At 37.4% G+C, this 17,702-nt stretch overlaps 2 protein-coding genes across 6 annotated transcripts in view; both read right to left on the reverse strand.

Annotated features, from left to right (window-relative positions):
* LOC100881339 (uncharacterized) overlaps positions 1–12,771 on the reverse strand; it is a 28,078-nt gene extending 15,307 nt beyond the window's left edge. For 3 of the 5 annotated variants that reach the window (XM_076538606.1, XM_076538605.1, XM_076538604.1), the window contains exons 1-22: positions 12,593–12,770; positions 11,209–11,396; positions 10,888–11,095; positions 10,637–10,810; positions 10,337–10,561; positions 10,000–10,243; positions 9,815–9,932; positions 8,820–9,745; positions 6,964–8,704; positions 6,740–6,901; positions 6,543–6,669; positions 6,239–6,453; positions 6,034–6,158; positions 4,591–5,349; positions 3,126–3,261; positions 2,943–3,046; positions 2,195–2,873; positions 1,948–2,124; positions 1,656–1,868; positions 1,289–1,579; positions 660–1,202; positions 418–587 (exon numbers count right to left, since the gene is read on the reverse strand). In XM_076538606.1, the coding sequence (XP_076394721.1) occupies positions 418–587; positions 660–1,202; positions 1,289–1,579; positions 1,656–1,868; positions 1,948–2,124; positions 2,195–2,873; positions 2,943–3,046; positions 3,126–3,261; positions 4,591–5,349; positions 6,034–6,158; positions 6,239–6,453; positions 6,543–6,669; positions 6,740–6,901; positions 6,964–8,704; positions 8,820–9,745; positions 9,815–9,932; positions 10,000–10,243; positions 10,337–10,561; positions 10,637–10,810; positions 10,888–11,095; positions 11,209–11,362 (7,491 nt within the window). In that variant the 5' untranslated portion in view covers positions 11,363–11,396; positions 12,593–12,770. Of the gene's footprint in view, positions 1–417; positions 588–659; positions 1,203–1,288; positions 1,580–1,655; positions 1,869–1,947; positions 2,125–2,194; positions 2,874–2,942; positions 3,047–3,125; positions 3,262–4,590; positions 5,350–6,033; positions 6,159–6,238; positions 6,454–6,542; positions 6,670–6,739; positions 6,902–6,963; positions 8,705–8,819; positions 9,746–9,814; positions 9,933–9,999; positions 10,244–10,336; positions 10,562–10,636; positions 10,811–10,887; positions 11,096–11,208; positions 11,397–12,592 lie in introns of all 5 variants that reach the window. The other 2 variants (XM_076538603.1, XM_076538607.1) reach the window with 2 other exon arrangements.
* A 489-nt stretch (positions 12,772–13,260) lies between these two features.
* Positions 13,261–17,539, reverse strand: Spag1 (Spag1 axonemal dynein assembly factor). The gene is made up of 10 exons (XM_012285416.2): positions 16,629–17,539; positions 16,182–16,443; positions 15,872–16,094; positions 15,590–15,751; positions 15,204–15,331; positions 15,046–15,149; positions 14,346–14,985; positions 14,167–14,290; positions 13,932–14,102; positions 13,261–13,863 (listed from the first exon to the last, which is right to left on the reverse strand). The coding sequence occupies exons 1-10, from the start codon at positions 16,778–16,780 to the stop codon at positions 13,784–13,786; spliced, it is 2,046 nt and encodes a 681-aa protein (XP_012140806.2). The 5' UTR covers positions 16,781–17,539; the 3' UTR covers positions 13,261–13,783.
* Between the last annotated feature and the right edge of the window lie 163 nt (positions 17,540–17,702).

Below are 17,702 nucleotides of genomic sequence, written 5' to 3' on the forward strand. Positions count from 1 at the left end.
AAATGCTACAAAGTTACAAGATCAACAATAATTATTTTACAGTTAATTACGATCACACGCCGATTCATATATTAAATCAATGTCGCTATTATAATCTGTATGAACCAAGTTAAAATTGGTAACCTATGTTGAGATGATTCGATTATTTAGAATTAGAGTAGGATACGTTTAGACTAAAGAGCAGGAAAATTCGTCCGTACTCAGTCAGTGCAAACGAGGACAAATGTTCATGAAATTTAAACCAGACGCTTAGTCCAAACGCATCCTTACATACTTCTTGAGAGCGTTTATTAGGCTACGATAAACTTGATCTCCTGATAGTTAGACAAAAGTGTTAATATAATTGCATAAAAAATACTCAAAATTAAAGCGATGCAAAAACTTCAGAACATCTAAACACGTGTGATATTCACAAACCTGTATAGGTCCGGGATAAGGCGGCGGTGGTCCAGGATATGGGGGTGGAGGTGGCGGCGGCGGTGGAGCTAACGGCATGCGTGGACCGATCATGTGATTTACGGCAACCACTCTACCAGCCACGTTTGGTACCCCCGTTACTCTCATACTAAGACGTTGTTGAGGAGACACTACAATAAAAAAGAATCCTCACAAAACGATATTCCAAACTTGAAATTCTGCATAGTCAAAATTCAACCTACCTTGGATATGCGTTTGCGGTATTCTCTGAGGATGTCCAGGGAACGTGGACGGATAACTGACCGTAACAGTGTTAGTTGATGTAACAACGCCAACTGCTCCATCAGGCGAAAGCAAGCGAGTTCCTGGAGGCATAGGCCTTCCCATCGCTGCGGCTTGCTGCACGTGCTGGTGCATTTGTTGCTGCACAACGACAGCTTGAGCATGCGACTGAGGCATAATCGTAGCTGGTTGCTGCGGTGTTTGCGACGCGGTAATGGATGTTACTGTTTGTGCTTGTGTTGGAGCATTAGACGTCTCCGTGGGTGTTTGTACAGTAGTTGTCGTACACGTGTCACTTATGTCCGTGTGCACCGCACTCGTTCCGCCTAACTCTGTCGACTTTCGCTCCTCATCTTTAACTTCCTTCTTCTGTTTTTCGTCCTTTGTCTCTACCTCAACTTGCTCTAAATCTAAATCAAGTATATTCGTTTTCTCACCACCGGTTATGTTGTCTAGCTCAGGGTCTGCGTATTCCAGAATGTTAAAATCTGCCCCCATTTCAGCTACAAAAAAATATTTATGAACGTACATATTCCATGTAACTTAGATACAATGCAAGTACACGAGAATGTTATTTCGAGTCGCTTACCAAGCAGTTCGTCGTCGTCGTCGCCTAATTCACCTAATATTGCACTCACGCCCTCTCCTTCGACCTCGACCATCGGTGCTCCTTCTTGTTCTAATTTCTCAAGCTCCGCAGTGACGTTATCAGGAATCTCTGATGGTTCCGATGGACTGACAGTAGCTTCGCTGACCGTTGTTGGTATAAGAGGTGCTCTCGTTCCAACCGTTTGTGAACTTAACATTCTAATTCCTTGATTTAAATTATCCTGAGGTGCTCGCACGATACGTTGCCCGATAGTCTGAGTTTGATTAGAATCTGTAAATAATCAAATATTTGAAAACTTGGTTCACTTCTGTCGTTGTGCATCGTAACTCAAGACGCATTCTAGTACCTGGAAACCTTTGCTGTTGCAGAACATCGTACGGTTCTGTAATAGAGTTTCTTACAGTTGGCATTCGCGTCTGCAAAGTTTGGTTTCCTTGAAAATGTGGTTGAGGTATAGTTGCTGCTACTTGCGATCTTTGTAAGAGCATCCTCGTTCGTGCATCCATATTCTGAATCCTGGCATCTACATTTCCTGCTACAGGATGTCTCGAAGTTATTCCTAAATGTTAAATGACAATAAAGTTATTGATATCAAACAAAATAATAATGAATGTAATCCGATTATAACGCAAACATACCAATTTGATTTCTTATCAATACATTTGGTTGAATGGGCATTCTCGGTCTGACACCTGGAGGAAGAGGATGCCTAAAGGTGCCTTCACCGGTGTTACTTGCCGCTTGAGAATGTTGGGGTAGTTGTACATGGGATGTATCGAATTGCTGTTGATTGCTTTCAGTATTGTTCTGACCTTCTGGAAATTAAGACATATACGTAGATACAACATTCTAAAAACAAAACACATATTGATATGCGTCGAGTACCTTGGTTCCACGTAGTGCTCACTGGCTCCATTTTCTTACTGAACTGCTGTCTTTGCAAGAGATCGCGTAATTGTCTATTCACTTCTGGTTGCTGATTGAACACTTCAGGCTGTTGCGAATCTTGTCGAGATTCGGGTCTCGGTGAAGGATAGTTTGGAGCAGGTGAGGGAGTAGGAGGCTGGCTACTGTATGGATCAGGTGTACGAGATGGTGCATATACATGAGTGGAAGGACGCGTAGTAGGAGCATTAAACATAGGCCGTGGTGTACCTGGTGGCTGAGGGAACACGTCGCTTCTGGGAGACGTGGAATATGAAGGTGTACCAGATATCTGTGACCTGGGTGTCTGGGAACCTTGAGAATAAGCGTCGGTATTGTCGAAACGTTGAAAATGGTCCTGAGATTGTGACGAAGCTGGTGATTGTGGGAAGTCGTGAGGAGATTGTGGAGCTTGAGGCGAAAATGGAGAGGGTGGTTGGGTAAAACTATTAGGCATTCCAGGCCTAACAACAGTTCCAACCGGACGAGTCATGGCCGCGCATGGCTGATTCGGTAAACGTGGTATACCTTGGTGAGGGCTTTGAGGTGCTAATCCTCGTGTAACTTTTACAGGAGGTGTCGCAAACGTATTGCGTGACCCAGGAGATGGTGAGGCTAGTGGTCCCATATGAGTTCCATCCTGCAAAATAATTTGTGTGAAGTATTTAAAAAAATACCTTCAAGTTTAAAATTATATCACAAAGTTTACCTGAGACGTAGAGACTTGCAATTGTGTAGTTAATCCTGTAGTATTGTCATTACTTATTTGAGTTGTATTGTCTTCGCTTATTTGTCTATGAACTCTGGCAATAGCTGTTAAGTAAATGTTCAGTAATTATGAGTAAAATGTAAATTACATTATAGTTTGCTTGTATAATTTTATGCTATATACCGTGTACACGTTGTTCATGAATAACTTGTTGCTGCATCTGTGCTTGTTGCTGGCGCAATGCTTGTAACTGTTTCCATTGACGTTCTTGTTCAGCTTCTCGGCTAGAACGATCTCTATTGGAAAGTCTTTCTTGCTCCTGTCAAAAACGATTTTATTAGAGACAAAAATGGTTAATACAAGAGATCATTATATTCTTATGATCATTGTTATTCACAGCTATAATCAGTATGATTGAACACAGCAATGTATTTTTATTTAAAATATTCAATTAATCAATGTATTAAATATTGAAGAATATAATGATCCACTTTTTTTGGAAGCAATATAAAATATACAATAAGGCAAATTGACAGTCAGCCAAAGTGTACTCAAAGTTTTTAACATTCAGATAAAATGATGGCATATTACTATATTAATATAATTAGCAAAATCTGAATTTTTCTGTATGTGCAACACAGTTATGATAACCAGCCACCATCTAGAATAAATATTATGTAATCAAAGATTGATCAAAAAAATATATATATTTTAGCACACGTAACACCCATAAACATTCATCATAGATTAATTTATAATAGTTTCATGCACATATACCATTGTACGTAGACAGATATATTATAGTATTAAAAGTATCAGACTTCTATTTTGTTATATATAAATAAAATAAAAAGAAGAAAATAATTTGTTATGCTACGTAAAATACTACGTTAAAATCTTCTACCTCTTATATTAGATTAAGTTATTAAGTATAAATTAACAGCGTTAATCAACTATACAACAGTATAAACATAATAAGTACAAAAGCTATTAACAATACTAATTGTACAAGAGTCTGAAAATATAAAAAGCAACAGAAGTTAGTAACACTAACTATATAACTGTACGTGGGATATAACACTAAGTTGCAACAAATATCTACAAACAACTCATAACACAATTTGTAAGCGATATACCTATTGGGTGTACAGGAAGGAAAATATTTCATTTAAAAATAATTCTTGGAATAATCAGGAATAGGAATAAAAAAAATGTGCTACCAGTTGTCTTCAACATGCCACATTCAATATAATAATAAACTATATGAAATAAAACATTTATAATAATACAGTCTAAATTAAAAATCAATGAAATTTACACACATACATGTATGTGTATATATGTATAATGAAGTGTCTGATCAGATAAACAAAGTACCAAATAAATATATACAAAGGCAACATTAATTCATTCATTACATAAAACCAATAGTCTGAAACAATGAGCATATTAAAAAGTACATCAACATCATAAATCATGTTGAACATTAAATGCTTCAGACCTATGGTAAAAGTAATTGGATCGTTGCAAGACACTACAAATTCTGATGTTTCTGTTCTAAAATATAAAGAAAGGATAAGGAACACAAAATGTCGATCAGACACGTGGCACAAGGCAAGACACTAGAGGCACAGAATAGGTGGCTCACCATAGCCGGGGACTGTACAGGTACAGTGTGAATAATTGCAGTGGGTGGCGGATCGTAGTGCTCCTGGCTGAGGGAAGGAAGGGTGCGCATGATTTCAGATGGGGTGAGCACTCTAATCTGGTGGTCTACCGAGGATAATTGGCGAACAGGACCTACCCCCACCATAACGTTGGTAGTGGGGGATGACTGAGAAATGCTCAGATTGTTAGCGATAGTACTGGTACTGATCGTAATGTGAGCAGGTGTGGGACGTTGCTGGGATGGTGACGTTTGATGCTGCCCTTCACCGGCGCCCGTGTTGCAGTAAGAAGAAGCAGTTGCTGATGTGCAAGGCGTGGCTGGCGACTGAGCTACTTTAGCCTGGCTACCGGATATCTCTTGGTGTGCCAGGCTGTTAATGGAATTAACAGAGTTCACAGAACTGGGCCTGGGTGAAGAAGAAGGGGTCGTGGATGTTGGAGAAGGACTCGGGGAAGTAGATGTTAGCTGCTTCGGCGGTCCCTGCACCGCACACACCTCCGCATGATGATTACTGCTAGCTGTCGACACTGTCACTCCTGTTGCAGACACAGTCATTCCGTTCTTTTCCTGTGTCTTTTCACTGCCCACCGAGGCCAAAAGTCCGATCTGCCTTTGGTTGGAGGCCATAGCTACTACTGGAGAAACTTGAGCTGATGTCATAGTTGTGACAGGTTTGGTGATGATGGTAGGTGCACTTGTTGCAGTGACTGGGGTCGTGCTTGGTATATCCTTGGATATCTGTCGGTTCAAGGGGTGCCTCGTTCACACACTTATAGTATTTACGGCTTACAATAGTTCCAAAATACATCATACAAAGGTAATAGTGTAATTTCTTCAAAAGGATTTCTAAGGAATTCGAAGGACCGCTATCGAGGGAAGCTAGACTTAAACTGGTATTCCTAGAGTATCAAATTAGCATCTACGCTTCTAACGAAATATGATTTGACCGGAGAATGGACGTTGTTAGAAAGATGACGATTTCAATTCGTAATGTAAGTAGAGAATATGCTTCGATACTTGTGTAATTAGATAATGTAATAACATTAATGATGATGACTGACGTAAAGAATAAGCAATCTTATATTATGTCCAATATAGAAAATATGTATATACTTCGATGCATCGTATGATATTTTTAAAATATATGATATACATGTAAGTTAATTAATTATTTATGAATTTGTTATGCTATAAATTCTTCTATATTCTCATCTGTACATTATCAGCTTTCTCGAAACAGATTAAACAAATAAAACTTGACTAATTTTAAGTACGGGTATTGGACACAAAGGACAAGCTGTTAGTTTGACCTGTGTGTTAGCACAAGACATTTTTAAAGATGAAAATGGATACATATCACATAAAGATTCACGTTTCTCTATCACCTGCATTACTAATAAGATTTACAGAAGTTATTCCTACCTGTTGGGTCTTTTTCATACGAATTGCAGCTCTGTTGTCCCGTGCCAACGTTAGATACGGAGCTTTTTTGTCGTTTGGAAGCGCACGCCATTTCTTCAGTATTTGTTTGCATCTCTCTGACCAAGCTTAAATGGCGCAGATAAAATTGCAAATAAATTTAATTCATATTTAAACAAATAAATGTGAACTAGCATGTGATACATACCTGGATATTCTGTCTTCCATTCTGGATGGTTAATATTTGCATAAAGTACAGAAGATATAGTTGCTCCTGAACCTAAAGCTTCATCGGCTTCCATTTTAAGATTACTTCTTTGGTTGTATGAGATTGTGGTATTGCCTGTTGGCGTACTACCCTCATCATCAGGGTTGACCCATGGACTCGGTGGTTCAGAGAAAGCAGGACTAAATTGTGGGCTACTGTATAATCAAAAACAGCACAAACAATTAATTGTGAAGTCCACTGTGTCACTATTTAGTATTACACATATGTATGAACATAAACGTACTTGCTATATTCTGAGTGGTATGGAGACGGTGGTGGAAAACTCATTGGGGAATTCAAATTCGACTGCCCGACAGAGGGCAGTGACCCTGGTACCTGAGGCCTTGGTATAGGCATCGTTGTTTGTATACCTACATATTTATTACAACATGAGTTACATAAGTAAAAAAACAAAGGCGGTATTAGAAAACTCATATTTACCAGGATGTGGCGAAGGAGACACAAGAGGTGTCGTAGTGGATGAAGGATGTGGAGGTTGAGTTTGAACAGGAAAAACCGACGACTCTTGAGATTCTTGAGACTCGTCAGTTAAAACTCCTTTGAATATCTCTTCAATATCTTTACTATCCATGTTAGGTAAACCTGATACAAATATAACATGTATTAACAAAAGCTGAAAGACAAATTATAATTATGAAACTTACCTGTGTCTCTGACCATTGATTCTAAATTGAAATGCGGACTCAAAATGTCTGTCAGCTCGTTTGTTGAAGTACCTGGGGTGTCATCTAATTCATCCAATGCTTCACTGGCTTTCGCCAGATCTTCATCCTGCTCGTTCATGATGGTATTAACGAGGTCACTGTCAAGTAAATCACCTGAAATAGGTAAGATATCACCGAGAGCTTCCGTGTCGCTACCATCGTCATCCATCATTTCTTCCCGCTTGATAGGTGTTTCTGAAGGGACTTTCTCTTCTTCTTTTTCTTGCTTAGCTTTAACTTGTTCCATTGCTTTCAATTCATCCTGAGATAACTGAATAGTGTCCGCATTTCCAGATATATTTCGTTCGCTATCCGATTCGCTGCTGCTTTCCAGTTCCTTATCTTTGGTAGTATCCATAAGATCTTTGCCAAAGAATGCCTCTTGCATGTAGAGAGGAAAACATTCAGAAAGTTTGGTCTTTGGTTTCCTTCTCTGTGGTTTCCTGCGTGGTTTATCGTCGTTTACACCGAGAGTCGAATCAGATGGCTTCTCAGGATCCCCATCTTCCTCTTTGTCTTTTCGAGTACCTCTTATTCTGACGATGAAACCCCCGATACCTAGCTTCTGTAAGTTACGCTGACGTTTACGTCTTAAGATCGGTATGCCGTTCTCAGTTGTATAAATACTAAAACCCTCGGGTGGAGGTTGGTCGCCACGTGGTGTCCATACCATGCCTTCTTTGAGTACCTCCGTGGGCTCATCTTTAACATTCGATAAATCTATTTTTCCTCCATTTTCTTCTAAAGAATTGTCTAAACTTCCTCCAGCAATTACGGATTCTATCGTAGCCATTATATCTGCTTCCTTGTCGATCAAGGGATGCATTTTTCTTCTCTTCTTTCTCGTCTGTTGATGTTCAGAGGTTAAAGATTTGATGTGATTCATACCAGCTTCGGACAAATAAACACCGTCGACCAAATATTGTTGAGGGGAAGGTTTGTACAACTCTGGACTGCGTGACGTTGGTGGTGGAGAACGGGGGTATTTATTTGGTTGTGGTTTAGGTTGATTGGACAAAAGATGCGGCGGTGGGACATCCCTTGGACGACAAAGTATACAAATATAACCCTCTTCCGCGCACTTTTCAGCTTCTGCCTCACTTTTGATCGAGTCACACGCGCAATGCAACCACCTCTCACACTGGATGCATTGTATTATCAGGTCTCCCTCATTGTACGCTTCCTGGCATGATATGCAGGCTGTGTGAGACGCACAGGGTCCACACTGCGTATAATTCTTTTGCCAGCTACTGTTGAATCCTGGATCGTTCGAACCACAAGTTTGACAGTGCGCACACCATTTGCATTTCCAAGTACCGTGTGGCACATAATCCAGCGGTGGATCCATACAGTAAATATGATAACTGATATCACAATCGTCGCATAAGATCAAACGACCCTCGTCATTCCTTTCACCACAACCTTCGCATACTGTACAATCAAGGCACCGCCAACCCTTTTGTAATATTACTTTAGTAACTTTGACGTTAGCGCAGTAAGGATGATAACATTGACCACACTGTGCACAAGCTATTAAACACCCCTCTTGGTCAGTGCCAATCGCACCACACATTACACAAATATCTTGAGTCAATACAAATTTATCCTTAGCCGAACATAACACAAGTCTGTTTTCAATGCCTGGTTCATCTTCCTTCGAGAATGAATCCGACATTGGCCTCTGAAACGATAACAAAAATTAAATAAATAATTTGTAATTTAAGATAAATGCTCCCTCTTCTTATCGATAACCTGGCTGTATCTATAAAATAAAGTATTAATAAATTAAACGTTACCTGCAGTCCTACTCCTGGTACTCCAAAGATACCTCTCATCTTTGCCTTCGGGCCCCGTTTCCTTCCGAATTCTGTCATTTTCTGCCGTTTTTGATATCCAAGCTTGCCAATTCCTTTTGGTCGTCCGATGATTCCGCCTCCAAGACCTAATCGTTTCTTTGCAATTTTAGATGCACAGAATGGTTTTCCCTTTCCAAGACCTATGGAATACAGTGCTTCCTCTGATCCCCCTTGATAATCAAACTCAGACGAATCTCCATCACCATACAGACTTTCTTGCGACGCACTTAAACTCAAATCTCCCCCGTAATCATCGATATTATCTTTCCTTTTTACAAGTGCCATATTTTTGCAGTGTAAACAAATATATTCATAATCAGGTTTAGCTTCTTTACGGTGTTGATAGGTTAACGGATCAGCCTCAGGGTCACAGGTACCATGAACGAACTTTTTACATGCACTACATTGAACCATTTCTCTATACGCAGCAGCCCGATACGCCTTTCTACAAAGGGGACACGAAAAACCTTTGTTCCTTTGTTGGTAACACGAATCACATACAGTGTAATGGGAATGCCACCGTGATGAGAGACCGGCGCCTGGTGTTCGCGAACCACAGTCTGTACATACACGGCAGCACTTACACTTCCAACCGTATTTAGGTATAGATGTAACAATTGGTCGTAAACAACTAGGATGATACGCTTTTTCACAACGTTCACACAACATTACTTTTGATACATCCTCCGGTTGACGGCACACTTGACATACTCTGCAAGATACACATTGCCAGCCAGCCCTTACACCAGGCAGCAGTGCCAAACCGACACAACTACCGTGGTAATGTTGGCCACAGATGGAACACATTACTAGGTTGGAAACATCTCCCATCCCACAGCACTGCATACAAGTAACATCACCATTCACTAGAATAAAATATAACATATAAATCCGTACCCTGAATAGCTAAAAAAAAACTGTCACATAGCACTTACACAAAAGTGGAACTTGTCCCAGATGCTGACTGCAAAAAAGAGACAAGCTTTTTGTATCCTGGAAGCAACTTGAGGCTGCAGCACATGGTAAATGAAAATAACGATTGCACGATGCCACCTGTATAAAAATAATATAATATAAAATAATATAAAATCTGTAATAACTGAAATAAGAGAATACTAACTTTGCAAGGAATTCCGGCTCCATAATGAGAACAAGAAGCACAACGTCTCGACGAAGCCTGTACTATTGCCGGACTCAATACTTCCGTTGTTAATTCTTGGGTATTGCTTGACCATACTGCACAAGACTGATGAACATAATAGTGCCCGATTGACTCAAATAACGTTCCTATTTCCGGTTCTTCCGAATATCCCACTATGGTTAATTCCTCCACTGGTTCCGTAAAATTTGTTAGACTAGTATTTCTAATAATGAAAAATAATGAAATTGCGTTAATATCAATAAAAAAATGTTTTATCACATTTTTAGTAACTTATATTGTATAATATGAGCAATACCTGCACTTAGCTAGACTCTTCTGTCTACGGCAAGTCACAGCACCAGGACCTGCTGCACGGGGACTTTTGTCTCCAGTAGATATATCAACGAGGTGGTCAGTTGTATCGTCACGATTAGTAGACTTCTCAGGGGTGAAACCTTCGGGACAGGTAAATCTTAATAGTTCACCTTGACCTAGCTGACTTCGTTCACCCAAATTACATAAAGCACATACTTTGCCAGGCCTAAAAAAATGGCAATATTTTGTTACAATTGTTAATTCATTTAAATGCAAGATTATAAAGTATCAATATTTGTACCATTGTTCTGGAAAGTATGGTGGTTCTTCTGGTGCTGGCATGCATCTCTCAGCGTTAGATGACTCTCCATCAGGAGTAGTATCTTCACCCAGACGAAGAGGACTTGGGGATTCTGAATGTGTGTCGTCATCTTTACTTTTAGTACGGCGTGGTATACCTCTAGCATATCCAACACTAAATAAAAATTTGTAATTTGTCAATTTGCAAATATTTAAATATCAAAATTTAACATTCTGTACTTTTATACTAACCCTTTACCCCTAGTAGTTCCTCTTCCAAAAGGTCTACGAGTACCTCCCCCACGTGTAACTCCAGGTGGACGTTCTTTCCTAGGTCTACCTGGACCACGCCTAATATTCAAAGGTTTACCTCCAGGAAGTGGAAATTTCTGGTACCGTAAAGGATCATGAAAAGCTTCATCTGGGGTTACTGCAATAGAAACAAACTTTTGTGCTTCCTCTGAAATGATATACAATTTTTTATAATGATGCAATTTACCAAGTAACTGAGAAGCTGCTCCACAATTACTTCTGATAAATTTATTAGAGTTTATTTAAAAGGCATACACTTACTATTACCAGGAGTTGTTGATGAATGGCCAAGCAATTGATCAGAATTTGCTGGAGAAACAGGAATCCCCGTTGTTTCTTCATCTTCATCTTCACCATCGGAGGCTTCATCTAAGTCCATTTCTTCCTCACCCTCAAGACGCTCTTCATCATCCATGGCACCTCTACTAGACCTGTGTTACTATGTAGTCCTGTGTACCAATTAGAAATAGTTCTATTTATATCAAATTTAGAATATTAATAAAATTATCTGTATATTGGCTCTTTAATCTTTTCAAGTGAGTACATATGTCCTTGATACATATGCCAATATTCAGCCTTCTTGTATTATTTGTCTTTGAAACATGAGTAAATAAGATGCATTTTGATACACTCTACAATTTCTTAATTTTAAAAATAACAAAGTAAAGATCATGACAAATCTATTTGTTTATGGAATTTCATCAAAAAAGAACATTAGGATGCGGCCTGAGCCGCCTTATTAGCTAAACAAAGATCTCTGAGAGATTTTTCTTGTTCCTAAAAATGAATATGATTCTTTCTAAATTAATGTGTCTTTATAAACATAACAAATGACTCTTTTAAAAATTCTAAATATACACAACATTAATTTTAGTCCTCACAAGTACTTGAAGCAATTTTTATCAGAGCAGATAGAGTAAATACACAGTTTTCAATAAAGAAATCCTAGTATTTTATAATAATATCTCCTTATCATGATCACTTTAATTCACTAAAGTCTGAAGCATTATGCAAAGATATGAGTGTTTCTCATTCACCAAGATATAACTAAAAGCAATTATAAATGAAAACTTGTAATTCTACGGGAATTATCATCGATAATCCAGATATAAATCGTTCACAAAACATATCAATCGTTTCCTTACGTGTCAAATGCTTATTCCCACAGCCATATAATAAATTTCCATGGTAACATTACTTTTCATTGAAAAAAAATGATAAGTTTCGCTGAAAAGCGCGTTTTGCTGTTAATGAAAAACATTAAAATCGTGTCGATGTCCGAATTCACATAGCATTTAATCTCTTTACAGCAAAGACCTCAGTCAGCTACAGCGGGATGGCGTGCCGCTCGGCAATCGGCGGTCATTCCACAGTGGGGAAAACCGAGGCACTATAATCACCGACGGATACCACTTTTTTCATCACCGAGAATCACAAATTGTTCTTGTCACTATCAGCCATATCACCACATACGAAACATCGTTGACCGGCCGAATTGCTGGCTGCACGGTTAACTTAACAGCTAAATAAGGCAGAGATGAATTTTGTTGGCACGGCCTTTACGGCGACAGTACGCCATTGCTATGTCAGAGTTTGCAGGCTATAAACATACCCGGGCCGACCGTAACCACGCCGGATCACGTACCTTTCAGTTACTGTTGTCTCCTTAGCAGTTTCATGGTGGCTTTGCACGCGGAATTATCGGGATCCTCGTCGAAATTCGCACGGCTCATCCAAGTAAACATCTTGTAGTAACAGAAAAAAATGTCACAAGCTGCTTGAACGGAAGAGTACGCAACTGACGAAGCGCTAGAGTCACGGAGTCCGGATGTCGGAGCAGAACCAGAGCGCGCACTCGGTTCGATGGAAATACGTGCTGCCACCCTTCTACGAGGATCGAAAACATGGAGCTAGGAATATATAGGGTCTCCAGTAACATTTCGTTCATATTTTGAGCAGTGAGAAGATAAAAAGGCTGAGGATTTCGTTCCCACTTTCGATTCAAATCATTATTGATCGAATAATTAACAATTAAAATTGCCCAATCAGATGGTCAATATTTATCGATATATCGATAGATCACATATCGATATCATTAAAAATTTCGTTAGAATCACCAAGGTGTATCTAATGAACACTTTTAGAACTTGAATTCATTCATTCTTTCCTAGATTATAAAATATGATTCAATTCTTTTCCAAACAAAAATAATTAGGTTTGAATAATAAACAGTAATTGCATTTCGATATTATCGATAATATTATCGATAGAAATAAACCCTATGGTAATTTCTACATTAATGATGCCCATCTACATCTTATTTCTGCTATCATGGTCGTATACATGGTAGAAAAAAATGGACGAGCAGGGAGTGACAGTAAGGTTGCAAGTGTATAAAATGAAGTAAATTTTTGCCAGATATTCGGAAAATGTATGGGAAATAGATACTCGGACTAATTAACAGGATGTGCTGCAATCAGCAAGAATAAAAAATCATAAAAGTATCTGATAGGTATACGTTCCCCATATCACGATCATACAATTATCAGAGCGCATGCGGAGTACCATAGATCATAAAATATGTAGAATGAATATCTCATCATCTAGTGAGATTATCGAATGTCACCAAATAAATCTAGTTTAATTGGGAAACAAGCACATTCTGAATGTTTACTCAATCAAATAACATTTTTCTTCAAATAAATGGAATACGTGTATATTGCTTATTGTTATATATCAAATTAAATCATTAACTTATAGGGCATTTTCTTAGCATTACAGGTGTGAATAAAATTGATACTTGTTGTTACAAAATTCAAGAACATGTATACTATTCTCAGATGCAATAAATTTGTCGTAAAGACGAAATCTCTGATGTTCCATGCTCTTCCAAGAAGTTCAGTATATTTTTTACCGCTGTAAAATAAAAGTAATCGTTACCCAGTCTACTTTTGAACGTACAATTTAAAACATTCAATATATACCTTGTTTGTCTTCGGCGTTCATAAACATATTTATAATGGAAAAACGTTTTACTTGACTGAATGATTTTAAAAACTTATTAAGTATCTCAGTGTCGTTGGTTGAGCAAAAATGTTGTTCTAAACAATGCAAAATTGTGCTAAACGTATCACCGTCCAGTTCATTTCCTAAAACTGTAAAATCTTGTGTTACAAAATTTACGAACTTAGAAATTTCAAGTTTCTTTAAAATATATACCTGAACTTAATTTATCGACATTCAACGAACGCAGTAACTGAGCATGTACTTTTAAGTCGGTATCATTTTTTAGTGACTTCCATGCGCGCATAAAGTCGTAAGCATTTTCGATGTTATTAAAAGTCTGAAAAGAATTCGTATTAAGTAAGAATTTTTTTATAGTATTAATAAGCACGAACCTTTGGAACGCATTTCTCCTCTTTACTAGTTTTATTCGTATACTTATCGGCTACTTTTATTTTTCCCGGCGACCATTTCGTGTGATGTTTTCTATTCATATTAAAATTTTCCTCAAAATTTTTGTTTAGATCTCTAATATTTGATTCGCTTATCTTCTTTTTATCGCGTTTGTTATTATCCTTGATCATTTTAGGCTTATTTATCTGGTTTGAATTACTTTTTACGTTACTGGAATTACTATCGCTAGATTCTTTAGGTATTTCTTTGATAAGAACTGAATTAGCACGTTTAGAAGGCGTCGTGCAAGAAAAAATTGATCTCGGCTTTGTTGTTTGATACGAATCGTTCTTTATCTGTATATTAGAACGATTATTCGAATCCAGAGTTTTAATTGGTCTCGCTATGTTATTACTATAGTCAGTTTCAGATTTTTTCGGAATATTATTTTTGATCTTCTTTTCGTTTTCGAGACAGTAGTCCGCTTTTATGTGCGGTCTGGGTACTAAATTTTGAGAAGGACCTGGCGCTCTATCGCAGAAACATATGTTCTTCTCTAAATTCATTCTTTCTTTCAACTGCTCGCTTTTACAAGATTTCAATTTTTCATCCCTGTCATCCGTTTCTTCCTCTATTGCTATTCTGCAAGTATCAAGCATAAACATACAGTTCCAGCTAGAAAATATATTCTTTTTACCATACCTTACTTTTCTAGATTCACAAGGTTTTCTTAACTTCTTCACTCCAGCTATCGCCATTGTATTGGTGGGTTCCAATTTCAAAACAGCCTCGTAATCTACTAACGCCTAAACATTATCTTTAATAACTATACAATATTTAACGATGTATTGTTTCTATACCTGTGACGATTTTTCGAGATGTTCCAAAGACACTGCACGACGAAGTATAGCTTTGACGTTGTTATGTTCTATGCCGAGTACTACGTTGCAGTCGTTGAGCGCATCTTTGTAACGTTGCAGTTTAATATCTAAAGAAATATATATTGTAAATAGATAGATACAATCGTTTGGTGAAATTAATTAAACCAGAGATTCCCAAAGTGTGGAAAAGGAACTTTAGAAATCTTGACAATTTTGAAGTTGGGACCTTTGACCAACAGAATCTTGGAACTTTAGAAATCTTTAAGTCCTTAATTGGAACTTCGGAACGTAAAAAATAATGTACTATTCGCGAGCGGAGCTCGGCCTATAAAGGAATCCCTGGATTAAACGATGAATTTTCTTACACGTCATTGCACGATTATTGTACGCAGTTATATTCGAATTCATTTTTATACTCGAGTTATAATGCTCCAGAGCTTCTTCGTAATCGCCAGCTCTAAACGCTTCGTTTCCTTTTTCTTTCTCTTGCTCTGCCATCACGTTCAATTCAGTACCGGTCAATGATGCTAATAAAATTATAAATTTAAAATTTTATTCTCTACTTATGATGATTATTCTCCTTACTCTATTTTACTACATCGGATTTTATAAAAAAATATTCTAGTTGTAATTAAAAAATTTTGTACTTTTGTCAATGAGTGTATTTTTTTCGAGTCTTTTTTTCTCAGCTATTTCGTTCTGTTTCCGCTGAAATCTCTTAGCGTCGATTCGTTGCTGTTCGTCCCGTATATCTATTTTATTTAATTCGGTATCGACATCGTACTTATCCCAGGCATCATAGTCGCACGAAGAAATTCGTTTACTTTTGTTAGTATTCTTTGAATTTATTGCTACAGATTTCTGATCAGGCTGAAAAAAATAAAAAAAAAATAGTATTTTTATTTGTCATGTTGAGTTAAAATAAAAATATTTTATTTGTCATGCTGATTGATATACTTCTTTAAATTGTCTGATTTCCGGTTGAGGAAGAGGATCCATCAAGGTAGCTTTTCCTTCCTCCAAATCTTTTTCCCGAGATTGCATTTCAGACATCCAGGCACTGATGTCTTTGTCGATTTCTGTACATTTACTGGGATCTAACATGTTTCGTCTGAGAATAGGCTCGGATTTTCTTAATATTATACTTGTTGGGTTGAGAAGAGTTAAACGTTCCTCCGCGCATTTCGTTAAATCCGGATAATATCCCTCTTGACCGGAACTGAAATTAACAATTCATTTAAAAGTAAAAATTAAATACATACTATATTCACCATATTTATTACTTAGTCTTATTATTTGGTATTTATACATTATGTATTTATTATATATTATTATACTGTAAAATGAATCGTCATATTAAACGAAATTGAGTAAGGTTGAAAACCCCGCCGAATTGATACTTACCGAAGTATAGTTACTATCCGCTCCAATTTCTTTACATCTCTGCATTCGGAAATGTATTCGTAAGAAAGATGCTCTACCGGTATATCATATTTTTCGAGTAATGATTTTTTCTCACTTTTTGCAACACGATCATCTGAATCATTTGTATCCATGATACCAAAAGAAAATACCGTGTCGAAGAATCTCCTTTTTGTCAGAGTTCAATTGCTTTAGTTGCTATGGATACATACACAAAATGATCAATCAATTGTATATACCTTATCTATGAAGGTTGCTTTATAGAATAGTTGATATACTACTTAGAGTAACGTAATTGTAAGTTCGAACATGAGAGTGCAACTAACTTCAATTAAGTAACAAATATTTGTTCCTTCTCGTAGAGTGGCGTGAAATTATGAATTTATTTAAATTCACTTGTTGATGCGTATGTAAGATGTTTTCGATATTACTCGATCGGTTTGTTAGTAACCCGCAGTCGATACTTTATCGACGCTATATAGCGTAACATCGTTCTGAGAGTAATGGTCTCAGCGTTTTGAGACTCACTAATTTCTGCAATTTTCCATCTGGTGCTTTTTACGAATTATGATGGTATTTCAATTTAATTAAGGTTGTAAAATATTCTATTCGTTCCAAAAATTCTAATCTTGAAAAGAAAAGTAAATTGTTGTTTCTGAATTTGATCACTAGATGGCAGTGTTGGGCAGTCATGAGATTTTATCGCGCGCGCGAGCTTTACGCGCATGCGTCAGCTGACGTCACAGCTTGCTTCCAATGCCGTACCTAGCCGGTACACGCAGTGGTGACTGATGAGGGCACCTTAATGATCCTACATAATTTTTCAAAAATTCTAATAATTGCACTGTAAACTATGAATGTATAGGTTGGGTTAGATTACATTAGGCTGGGTTAGGTGAGTTATATATATGACTGTATAAAACTATACAACTATATATATATATATATATATATATATATATAGTGTGAGTGTATATATATATAGTGTATATATATATATATATATATACTATATAGTATATATAGTATACTAGTATATATAGTATAGTATATATT

This window comes from Megachile rotundata, chromosome 13, assembly GCF_050947335.1.
Source record: "Megachile rotundata isolate GNS110a chromosome 13, iyMegRotu1, whole genome shotgun sequence".
Taxonomy (NCBI): domain Eukaryota; kingdom Metazoa; phylum Arthropoda; class Insecta; order Hymenoptera; family Megachilidae; genus Megachile; species Megachile rotundata.

What these genes read in the sequence shown, in the direction of transcription:
- Spag1 (XM_012285416.2), bottom strand. Translation starts at nt 16,780, where the DNA reads ATGGATACAAATGATTCAGATGATCGTGTTGCAAAAAGTGAGAAAAAA. An exon ending in CGGATAGTAACTATACTTCG is followed by an intron (nt 16,444 to 16,628) that starts GTAAGTATCAAT and finishes TGTTAATTTCAG; the next exon opens with TTCCGGTCAAGAGGGATATT. An exon ending in AAATCAGACAATTTAAAGAA is followed by an intron (nt 16,095 to 16,181) that starts GTATATCAATCA and finishes TATTTTTTTCAG; the next exon opens with CCTGATCAGAAATCTGTAGC.